This window comes from Neofelis nebulosa, chromosome 3 (assembly GCF_028018385.1).
Source record: "Neofelis nebulosa isolate mNeoNeb1 chromosome 3, mNeoNeb1.pri, whole genome shotgun sequence".
Classification (NCBI taxonomy): domain Eukaryota; kingdom Metazoa; phylum Chordata; class Mammalia; order Carnivora; family Felidae; genus Neofelis; species Neofelis nebulosa.
The window spans coordinates 161,359,000-161,371,255 of NC_080784.1; the positions used below are offsets into that span (position 1 = coordinate 161,359,000).

Sequence of the window (12,256 nt, forward strand, 5' to 3'; positions counted from 1 at the left end):
TTTTTTGTATTGTTTACAGATTTTGCTTTTAAAAATAACTTTTCTGAATATAAAAGTGTTATATGTTCATTACAGGAAGTATAGAAAATACAAAAACACAGGAAGAATAAAATAAAAATCATATTACATCAATACTGTGAGACAACGGCTGCTAATATTTTGACAGATTTCCCTCCAGCTTTTGGGTTTTTATAAAATGCAAAAGCAGGACTAATATAAATTCCAATATCATCAGTACTTAGCAAATGACTTATAAAGCTACCAGAGAAATAAAGAAAACGTATACAAGTAATAACCTGCCCTTACAAACCTGAAATTCACAGACACGAAGTAGAACAAAATCTGGGTGAGTGGCAAACAGAATGTAGCCAACTTCATATATACCCAATATGGATGCCAAGACAGTTTAGGACCTCCACTAGTGCAATGACAAATCTAAAGTGAAATCTCTCTACTTGTAACTGGTTATCATTCTCATTCCTTACCCTCTGAATAAGAATGCAAGTAGTGGTCCAGCAAGATCCAATCTTTTGTTTCCATAGTGATCCCTGTCATCTAATTCTCTTCTACCCAAAGCTGCTAAAAGCAACCGATGAACCATGTACCTTTAAAAAAAAGAAGAAGTGAGAAAGAAAACACATGGCTTTTGGCTTTTTAAAAAATTTAAAAACACCATTCTGACATTTTTTTAATGCTCTTTGAGCCACCTAGGCACCCCTGTGATATTTTTAACTTCAAGAAAAACTATCTTGGCAAAAAACTTAAAACGATATTTAACATACCCCAAGAAATAAGCTTTTTTGGTCTCACAAAAATCACTGACACCGACATGAGGGAGCATTTCTTTTTGTAAGACTTCTTTTGCATATTTAATTCTTTTCTCTTTGGTGACACCAGGCTTTGCCCCTCTTGAGCCAATGAAATTCAGTGCAACATTCTGTTCTTGGATGACAAAAGCTTCATCGAGAGAAGGTTTCACCTATCAGACAATTCAAATAAGAGTCATTTTCACCTTAAGTCAACTATAACTTTACTTTGTAACATGTTAAATATCCCTATGTACTAACAGAATATGCAAATATTTTTTGAAAAACCAAGGAATCACAAAATCTTGTAAGTTGAATACACTTTTAAGATCTAGAGATCTCTTGACAAAATCTCATCAACACAGGCAACTCTACTTCCTTAAAAAATATACATAATTCCATTATAAAAAGAGTACTGTGTTTTTGGTTTTTACATTTTAACAAATGGCAAAACAAAAATTCCTTCCAAACACCTTATACCAAATTAGAGAACTTTTAATAGTCAAAATTAAAATTTACTAAATTACAAATGCATAAAAGTGCCAGGCTATTTTCAGCCTTGGTTTAAGAGGTTATTAACCTATAAATAAAACCACTCAGTTTTTTTTTGTAAAGGAGAATACTTTATAAAGACCTACATCTCATACCTGCGATTAAGTAAACCGTGGCCTCTGAGCAGCCATGTAATCAGTTTGCTCATCTACAAGTGGCTAGATAAAATAATCTCTAGGTTTCACTCTAGTTCTAACATTCTAAAATTCCAATTTTACACAATAATGAGCATGAGGAATGAAGGGTAACACTGAGTAACTCTGGCCACTGTAAATACCCTTAATCCTATCACATATACTGAAATGCCTTTCCTGCCTTTGACTTCCTATGTCTATTTAACACTGATCCTCAAGTTTAAACATCCAAATTCCAATCATGGAACCAAAGATCAGAAAAAGGTAACATAAAGCAGTCAGCGTATGGTAAATGAAAGTGATCTTTTTAAATTGTCATTCTTGTTCTGAAATTGTTCTGTTAAGGTTAATCTGGATTTGAGGTGCCTGGGTGGCTGAGTCGGTTAAGTGACCGACTTCAGCTAGGGTCATGATCTCACAGTTCCTGGGTTCGAGCCCCACATCAGGCTCTGTGCTTACAGCTCGGAGCCTGGAGCCTGCTTTGGATTCTGTCTCTCTCTCTTTCTCTCTCTGCCCCTCCCCCACTCATGCTCTGTCTCTCTTTCCTTCAAAAATAAACATTAAAAAAAAAAAAAGGTTAATCTGGATTTGGAAAAGGAGTAACAATCATTTTCAGAAGAAAGAATTAAAGCACTTTTGCACAGTAAATGCTGGACTCACAGACTGTAAAAATTGGCCTAAACTTCAAAAGAGCTAAAGGAACAAAGAGTAATTTTCAAAAAAAAAAAAAAAATTATATATATATATCAATCAGCTGTTTCACTTTACTAAGAAAATTCTAGTTTGAATACAGTCTGAATCACTTGGGATGCCTTTTGGATAAAATCATGTATTTTTCTTTTATACTTTATACTAATATGACTACTGATAAAAGCTTAAAGTAAAATCTAGCCAGAATCCATTTTTCTCATGAAACTGCATCAATGTTCTAAAAACTAATATGTACTCACTCCACCATCTCACTATGTGACCAACATTTATGTAGCCTCCATTTAACCTTTTTTCTCTATAGTCTTAAAGACTCCGGACAATTCAGGACAACTTTAAGTATATCAACTACGACTGAAACAAGAATCATCAATGAAAAACAATGACAAGGAAATGGTTCTTTATCTAGATCAAAGAATCTTCCGACAAATTTAGTAACTTTACAGTAGAGGAACCTAAGACACCACTGTAGAGTTTACAAATAACAGGACAAAATTCCATCACGAAACTCCTGATGCAATGCCCTGGGAAGCACACAATATTACTTCTATTATTTTTCCTGCCAAAAAAGCATAAATTGAATCTAATCATGAGGAAATACCAGAAAAGCCCAAATGGAGGGAAATTCTACAAAATAACTGGCCTATCCTCCTCCCCCAAAATTTCAATATTATGGAACACTGAAGAAAAAGACAAGGAAAGATTTAAAGAGACTTAAAGACACTTAAAAATGACATGCAATGCACCATCCTGGGCTGGATTCTGAACCGGGGGGGGAAAAAGCATTAAGGACATTATCAGGACAAGTGGCAAAAACCTAAATAAGATCTATGGCTTAACAGCACTGTACCTAAGTTAAAGGTTCTGATTTTGGTAAATGTATTATGAATATGTAATTAATGTCCTGGTTCTTAGGAAATACACACTGAAGTATTTCGGAGTAAAGGGAAATGATGCCCAAAACTTACTCTCAAATGGTCCAGAAAAAAAATAATGTGTTTATATAGAGAATGCTAAAACAAATGTAGCAAAGGTCACAATGTAGCAAAAGTAAACTAGTGAATCTGGATGAAGAATATACAAGAGTTGTAATTTTTCTATAAATCTGAAATTATTTCAAAATAAAAAGTTTTAAAAAAGAAGTTGTATCAACTATTCACTTTCCTTCTTTAAATTGCACCAAGCTGGTATGCTTTCTGATGTTCCTTACTATGGTTTCCTCTTGCTGCTGTCAGTGAACTTTTGGCTGCCTCTAGTTGGCTGCCTCTAGTTCTTATGACTATTTTACACAGAATTGTCAAGAAAGAAGCTGAGACAGGCTGAAGGCTTTTGCTAAATAGTAAATGGCATGGGATTTCTGACAGCTAAATTACTCTTCAGAGCAGCTTTCTACTGTTTTAAGATTAGCAACAGTCAGTAACTTCAAACCTCTTAGAAAACACTACAAAGACATTTTGCTTTCACATTACCATTTCCATCATCTCTGGATCTTCAAAATCATAAATAATATGCTCTAAAATATCTCTGTCAGACACAAAACCTAATGCTCTGAACACAATAATGATGGGAACTTCCTGCTTGATGTATGGTAGCGTTGCCACAATGCGCTGACCAATAGCACTCTTTTTTGCACCCTGAAAAAATAAAAATCATTAGAGTATCATACAAAGAGATCACAGCCATATAAAAACACCATGAGAACCACTCATATACATGTTCATTGTATATATTTCAAAAGACGCATACCTCTCATACTCTAAGGAACATCCCATGGATGCTTTCCAAAACCACTGGAACAGGTTTACTAATTTTATGAACAGGCTGATCATTTAGAACTGAGAGAACTTCCATCCTCTACTATCTGCCTGGCAAAATTCTCTCAGAATTACCCAATACTGTATTTGGAAATTACATCAGGCTACAAAAGAATATGAACACTGATCCCACACCCTCTCCCCCCATAGAGAACAAAAACAAAAACAAACTAAAAAAAACCACACAAAACTCTCAAAGAAAGATATGAGGGCTAAAGGGGAAAAAAAAAAAAAACACAGAGAGACAAACATGGGGGGAAAACACAGCAGAGAATGAAAAATTCAGAGCTGATCTGTATCTCACTTGAATATTTCAAAATTAACAAATAGCTTCTTTCACACAAGTTTCTTTTTTCCAATTTCTCTTTAATTCTACACACATACAAAAAGTTACTAACCTACAATGACATACCATCAACTGACCTCTCCATTTTATATTTTTTTCTTCAATATTAAGCTCTCTCTTCTCTTGGCCTCATAACCCTACATTATCATGGTCCTTCTAATAACAATTTCTGTCATCTCTCTCCTCCTACTTTAGGCCTCCTTCCTTAAATCCCATCTTATGGCTGTTCAGTAACAATTCACAAACGATTTCCAGGAGCACCTGGGTGGCTCAGTCAGTTAAGCATCCGACTCTTGGTTTTGGCTCAGGTCATGGTCTCTCAGTTCATGGATTTGAGCCAAGAGTTGGGCTCACTGCTGACAGCATGGAGCCGACTTGGGATTCTTGCTCTCCCTCTCTCTCTCTGCCCCTCCCCCTTCCCTCCCTGCCTCCCTCTCTCTCAATAAACTTTAAAATAAATGATATCCAAATCTTCATCTTGCCCTTTTTCCTGTACCCTCAGCCCTCATATCTCCAAATGCCATTTGGTTCTCTCTACTTACATATCCGTGAGATGATAAATGTTGCTATTGGAGGAATTTGCTACACAGCAATAAGTAAATAATACAATACCTACCACATAACACTGACAATATAGTCCAGAAAAGCTCTAAGAATGCAGCCTGATAAACCGTTAAGTCTAAACAGGGGGTGCCTGGGTTGCTCAGTTGGTTAAGCATCCGACTCTTGATCTCGACTCAGGTCATGATCTCACAGTTCATGAGATCAAGTCCTGTATCAGGCTCTGTGCTGACAGCATGGAAGCTACTTGGTATTCTCTCTCTCTCTCTCTCTCTCTCTCTGCCCCTCTTCATGCTCTCTCTCAAAATAAACAAACTTAAAAAAAATTACAAGACTAGACAAAAAGAAGTAAACCCAAACAATATCATATTCCAGTCCATACCTGTCCTCCTCTCGCCAGCATGCTAACCCAAATAGTACTGGTGGGTCGGGAAGAATTCTCCAGACATGATCTACACTCTCCTGTGTAGGCATATTTAGAATCCTTTTTGGCAAACACATAGACTGTGTTTGTTGCCATTTTTTCTTGAGCAATCAGAACCTTTGTGGACAATAAAAAAGTTACACCATAAAACCCACAGGTCCTTGAAGTAGAAAGAAGAATAAAAAATCTGCATCTTAAAACTTCCAGGTTATTCTGTATACAAGCTTTTTAATTTCAACTTTCATAATTTAAATCTTTATTATGATTTTATAATTTTCTTTAAATAATGCTTACTATACCTTTTCTGACCCATTAATAATGAAATATCCACCTGGATCCAAGGGGCATTCATTTAACTCACAAAGATCACGATCTGTTAAGCCATTCAACAGGCAGTAAGTTGAACGCAACATAATCGGAATTTTTCCTATAAAAGTTTTCTGATGCTGAGTTTGAAGTTGTTCTTCACCTTCTTTAATGACAGTTTTGGTTATGTCAACATAAAGGGGAGCAGAATACCTTTAAAAACAAAAGTAGATCACAAGTAACAGTAAGATGTTTACTAAATCACTCAACTGGTTAAAATTACATTTTCTGAATGGTATTTCAATATCAGCTACTGGAAAAATTCTTACGTGAGATTTCTTAATCTGGCCTCGTTTGGCATCATTGGTGAAGGAGCACCATCTCTTTCCCAATGGGTAGGCTTGGAGAGGTAAATTTGTTCAAACTTCAGCAAATATCTTGGCTAAAATGAAACCAAAAAACATGAAGAAGGGTAATTTTTGTCCATTAAAGTTTTAATGATTCCAATTTAATCAACACTAACATCTTGAGTAGAAACAGCTCTAGGAACTGCTGAAATTAACCCACTTTACTGACATGAGGACTCTCCAAAGCCAACATCCACATTCCATAGATGTCAAGTTTTATACTTAATTGCTTTCTTAAGGCAAAAGACAAAGCGACTTAAAATATCCCAAGTAAATAAAGACTATGCACATATCTCATGTGCTCTGTGTTTACATCAAACAGTTGAAGGATTTGTGTTAATGATCTATGTAGTTTCATGTGCACTCTCCTTGGTTAAGGTCAGAAGTACAAAGTTACCAAAAAACAAAAAACAAAAAGATATTCAGACAATTAGGACCATGCTAATCTAATCGACAGAACACACACACACACACACACACACAAAGCCTAACTTCAATTAAATATACAAAAAATTCGGGGCGCCTGGGTGGCTCAGTCGGTTAAGCGTCCGACTTCGGCTCAGGTCGTGATCTCGCGGTCCGTGAGTTTGAGCCCCGCGTCGGGCTCTGTGCCGACAGCTCAGAGCCTGCAACCTGTTTCAGATTCTGTGTCTCTCTCTCTCTGACCCTCCCCCGTTCATGCTCTGTCTCTCTCTGTCTCAAAAATAAATAAACGTTAAAAAAAAAAAAAAAAATTTAAAAAATAAAAATAAATAAATAAATAAATAAATAAATAAATATACAAAAAATTCTAATTATTCTTTATTTATTTTGAGACAGCATGAGCAGGGGAGAGGCAGAGAAACAGGGAGAGAGAGAATCCCAAGCAGGCTCCGCAATGTTGGAGCAGAGCCCAAGGCAGAGCTCAAACCCACAAACCGTGAGCTCAAGACCTGAAAAAAAATCAAGAGTTGGATGCTTAACCGACTGAGCCATCCAGGTGTCCCCCTACTTACTCTATAAAAAGGACTGACAACTTCCAGGCACCTCGGTGGCTTAGTTGGTTAAGGGTCTGACTTCAGCTCAGGTCATGATTTCATGGTTCATGAGTTCGAGCCCTACATCAGGCTCTACGCTGACCGTGCGCAGCCTGCTTCACATTCTCTCTTCCTCTCTCTCTGCCCCTCCCCTGCTCGCACACACTCTCTCTCTCTCAAAAATAAAAAAAGCAAATATTTTTTTTTTAATTTTTTTTTTTAACATTTTTATTCATTTTTGAGACAGAGAGAGACAGAGAATGAATGGGGGAGGGTCAGAGAGAGGGAGACACAGAATCTGAAACAGGCTCCGGGCTCTGAGCTGTCAGCACAGGGGCCCGATGCGGGGCTCGAACTCACGGACCGTGAGATCGTGACCTGAGCCGAAGTCGGCGCTCAACCGACTGAGCCACCCAGGTGCCCCAAGCAAATATTTTTTTAAAAAAGCGGGGAGGGGGGGACCTGATAACTTCCAACCCTGTGGGGAAAAAAAAAACTTTCCAATTAATATCTATTTGCTCCCCCAATAAAACAAGATCCATAAGAACTTTCCAGAGATACACCAATAGTGTAGATTTCTCTCCAAACCAAATCTCAGAAAGGTAGACAGTGGGACTAAGCAGACCATTAACAGTAAATTATTAACACCCAAGATTCCCAAACTGGAGTAAAGGGCAAGGAGAACTGGTGGTGATCATGAACCAGAGAGAACCCTCCCCTCTGCTCCTTATTTCTACCACTATCCTAATCTAGAACATTATTATCTTAAACCTACGCTATTCAAAGATTTCTACCTGTCTTCAGCCTCTTCCCACTACAACTAAACACCATTTCCAAAGTAACCTTTCTAAAATAATGCTTTATGCAAATACTGTGACAATCTTTCAATAATTTCCAGTGACATCCAAAGCCTGACAATCTCGTTCTATTTTATCTTCTACTAACACTTATCAAAAACAGATCAAGCCACTAAAACAAAATAGATCAAGCCAAAAATCATATACTGACTGCTGTGGTCATTCTATCCCAAAGCCAAATAACACCAAGTTTATTTTCTTGCTGAAGCCCCTAAGTATCTTTTTTCTCTACTAAGACAAGTCCTACCCTGCCGTCACAGTCAGCTTAATTTCAGCTTAATTTCAACTTAATTTCCACTGAGTTCTGATACCCTTCAGAAATCTCCTCCTCCAGGGGTGCCCAGGTGGTGCAGCTGGTTAAGCAGCTGACTTCAGCTCAGGTTATGATCTCACAGTCTGTGAGTTCGAGCCCCGCATTGGGCTCTGTGCTGACAGCTCAGAGCCTGGGGCCTGCTTCAGATTCTGTGTCTCCCTCTCTCTCTGCTCCTCCCCTGCTTGTGCTCTATCTCTCTCTGTCTCTCAAAAATAAATAGATGTTAAAAAAAAAGAAAGAAAGAAATCTCTTCCTCCAATAGACCTCAATGGTACTGGCACTCTGAATCTGTTATGTTTATTGTTATCTCTCGTTTTGCAAATGCCAAGAAGAGAAAATGCCGTAAGTATTAAAAAAAAAAAAAAAAAAAAGTATACCCATTTTTCCAGTACAGTGCCAAAAGAGTCAATTATTTTTGTTCTTAACAGCAAGTCTATGCAGTGTCTCCAGTTAGAATGAGAAGAACAGATCAACCCTCAGAAGCTTAACTACAGAGGGGTTCCTGGGTGGCTCAGTCAGTTGAACGTCTGACTTCAACACAGGTCATGATCTCACAGTCCATGAGTTCAAGCCCTGCATCAGGCTCTGTTCAGACAGCTCAGAGACTGAATCCTGCTTCAGATCCTGTGTCTCCCTCTCTCTCTGCCCCTCTCCTGCTAGTGCTTTGTCTCACTCTCTCAAAAATAAAATAAAAAACATAAAAAAAAAAAAAGAAGCTTAGTTAGCTACAGAAAAGAAAGACTGAACTGGTTAGATATAAAAGAAGGACTGAACTGGGGCTCTCCCTGACTCACTTTGTTTTTCAGTTTCCCCATTGCTCTCAAAGCCCACAGTGCTACCTCTCTTCTCAAAAACTAGGGACAGCCATTATTTTGGACTACATACTTCTTCACAATCACTCATATAAAACCAGATTATAAAATCAGACTCTTCCTATGATTTTAACAATGCTAAAAACACATATATGTGTAAACAAAGACTCTAGGAAACTTAGAAAAACTAAAACAGCTGGTATGTTTGGGTCATTTCCCTTTATAATCTCTTATATAATTATAATAATGTGTTTCTTACAAAAAAAATAAAGAGGGGTGCCAGGTGGCACAGTTGATTAAGCATCCGCCTCTTGATTTTGGCTGTCATGATCTCATGGTTCCTGAAATCGAGAACTGAGTCAGGCTCAGCGCTGACAGCCGGGAGCATGCTTGGAACTCTCTCTACCCCTCTCTCTCTGCCCCTCCCCCACTCGTGTGCTCTCACACTCTCTCAAAATAAATAAACTTTAAAAAATAATAATAAAAAGGGGAAAAGTCCTTGAAATACATTTTATGATTCCTTACTGTAAAAGAAAAAAGGGGGGCTTAACTATTTGTGGCTTGTTTCTCTTGGTAATTCATTATATTTCTAAGTTCCCTCTCCCCAGTTATTAAATCTCTACTATCTGAATAAAGATTAGTTTTGGGGGCGCCTGGGTGGCGCAGTCGGTTGGGCGTCCGACTTCAGCCAGGTCACGATCTCGCGGTCCGTGGGTTCGAGCCCCGCGTCAGGCTCTGGGCTGATGGCTCGGAGCCTGGAGCCTGTTTCCGATTCTGTGTCTCCCTCTCTCTCTGCCCCTCCCCTGTTCATGCTCTGTCTCTCTCTGTCCCAAAAATAAATCAATGTTGAAAAAAAAAATTAAAAAAAAAAAAAAAAAAAGATTAGTTTTGGACTACTTGCAAAATGCATCTCTCCATTAGGAAGAATAAATCAAGAGCTTCTTAAAAATGCTATAAGTACCCTGCTAAAAACACCTACCATTTTTTTTTAAACCTTTAAGCCAGCTGACAGAAGGACTGAAATTTCAAATCAATACTTTTCTTTTACATATGTTACTTTATTAGAATAACCATCTTACCGGTTCTTCAACTTCTCCACTAGCATGCTGAGCTTCAGCTTGTAGGTCTATAGGTGGGGCATCTTCCACAATTCTTTGAACAGACATCTGAATAAACTCATCAAAGGAATCCAGCTGCTGTCTGACCAAGCCTTTCTCATCAAAATAGGAACTGGGAAAATATTTGGGTTTAAAACCAGTTACAACTCAGTGACGTTTTCTAGCATACTTCCTCATTTTCATTATAATTAAATCCAACAAATAATCATTAAATACCAACCACCTTATGTCCATCATTATACCAGATACTATGAGGTATCCAAAAAAGGGATGAGACTAGGAACACTTTCTTTGTAGAACTTACTAAGTTTAGGAAAACAAGACTTATGGGTAAAATAATTAAACCATAATATAAGAACTATAAGGAGACCCTAATTACAAATGTCTTTAAAGGGCACCTGGGTGACTTAATATTAAGTGTCTGACCCTTGATTTCAGCCCAGGTCATGATCTCACAGTTGTGAGATCAAGCCCTATGTCCAGCTCCACACTGGACATGCAGCCTGCTTAAGATTCTCTCCCTCTCCCTGTGCACACCCACAGAGTATCTACCTAGTTATTTTTTCTTAGCAAGATGCCTCTTGGTGTTTTAATACTCAAATATCACAGAAGATACCAATATCTCAATACAAAGTTTTTATAGCCATGTTTAATTGTAAAAATATACACTTATATCCCCAAATCTCAATACATTTTTAACAAAACAAGGTTCAGGGCACCTGGGTGGTTCAGTTGGTTAAGCGTCTGACTTTGGCTCAGGTCATGATCTCACAGTTCATGAGTTGAAGCCCGGCATCAGACTCTATGCTGACAGCTCAGAGCCTGGAACCTGCTTCAGATTCTGTGCCTCCCTCTCTCTCTGCCCCTCCTCCACTCACATCCTGACTCTGTCTCTCTCTCTCTCTCTCTCTCTCTCTCTCAAAAATAAATATTAAAAGGGGCGCCTGGGTGGCTCAGTCGGTTAAGCGTCCGACTTCAGCTCAGGTCACAATCTCGCGGTCCGTGAGTTCGAGCCCCGCGTCAGGCTCTGGGCTGACGGCTCAGAGCCTAGAGCCTGCTTCTGATTCTGTGTCTCCCTCTCTCTCTGCCCCTTCCCCGTTCATGCTCTGTCTCTCTCTATCTCAAAAATAAATAAAACGTTAAAAAAAAAAATTTAAAAAAAAAAAAAAATAAATAAATAAATATTAAAAGAAAAAAAAAAAGTTACTTTTCTTGGGGTGCCTGGGTGGCTCAGTTGGTTAAGCATCTGACTTCAGCTCAGGTCATGTTGTGAGTTGGAGCCCTGCATCAGGCTTTCTGCTATCAGCAAAGAGGCTACTTCAGATCCTCTGATTCATTCTCTCTCTCTCTCCAAAATAAACAAACACTAGGGGCATCTGGGTAGCTCAGTCTGTTAAATGTCTGACTCTTGGTTTTGGCTCAGGTCATGATCTCATGGTTCATAGTTCAAAGCCCCACATTGGCTCTGCACTGGCAGTGCAGAGCCTGCTTGGGATTCTCTCCTTCTCTTTCTGCCTCTCGCTCACTCTCTTTCAATATAAATAAATAAATAAATAAATAAATAAATAAACAAACAAACAAACAAACTTCAATAAATAAACAAAAGAATAAACATTAAAAAATGAAAAGTTACTTTTCTTACCTATTGTTAAGGCTTCTGAGTTTTATTACATCTTAATTGCATTTAGAATTCGATGGAAATTTGGGTTAAAATACAACCTAACATAACTCTTTATCCATTTAAAATAATAAGAAAACTAAGGAATCAAATTAACACCAGAAATGGAAAAAATAGGCATCACATGCCTCCTGAAGGACTGCAAAGAGAACATCACTGCTGCCAAATGTCATCATCTGAATCAAAGGAAACATCAGATAAACCCAAACTGAGGGGCATTCTAAAAAGTAACTGGCATTCCAAAATGCCAAAGTTAAAAAAAAAAAAAAAAAAGAGAGAGAGAAAGGCTTATGGACGGTTCTAAATTATAAGAGACAAAAAAGTCATGAAAGCTAAACATAATATGTAATCCTAGGTTGGATCCAGGATCAGAAAAAAATTTATTTTGCTATAAATAACATTAG

General features: G+C 37.9%; 1 protein-coding gene across 2 annotated transcripts in view; it reads right to left on the reverse strand.

Moving 5' to 3' along the window:
• Window positions 1–12,256, reverse strand: part of POLR2B (RNA polymerase II subunit B) — a 43,619-nt gene that overhangs the window by 23,818 nt on the left and 7,545 nt on the right. For both annotated transcript variants that reach the window (XM_058722459.1, XM_058722458.1), the window contains exons 4-10: window positions 10,136–10,286; window positions 5,981–6,093; window positions 5,645–5,864; window positions 5,304–5,462; window positions 3,670–3,834; window positions 783–979; window positions 486–605 (exon numbers count right to left, since the gene is read on the reverse strand). In XM_058722459.1, coding sequence (XP_058578442.1) covers window positions 486–605; window positions 783–979; window positions 3,670–3,834; window positions 5,304–5,462; window positions 5,645–5,864; window positions 5,981–6,093; window positions 10,136–10,286 — 1,125 coding nt within the window. The remainder of the gene's footprint in view (window positions 1–485; window positions 606–782; window positions 980–3,669; window positions 3,835–5,303; window positions 5,463–5,644; window positions 5,865–5,980; window positions 6,094–10,135; window positions 10,287–12,256) is intronic.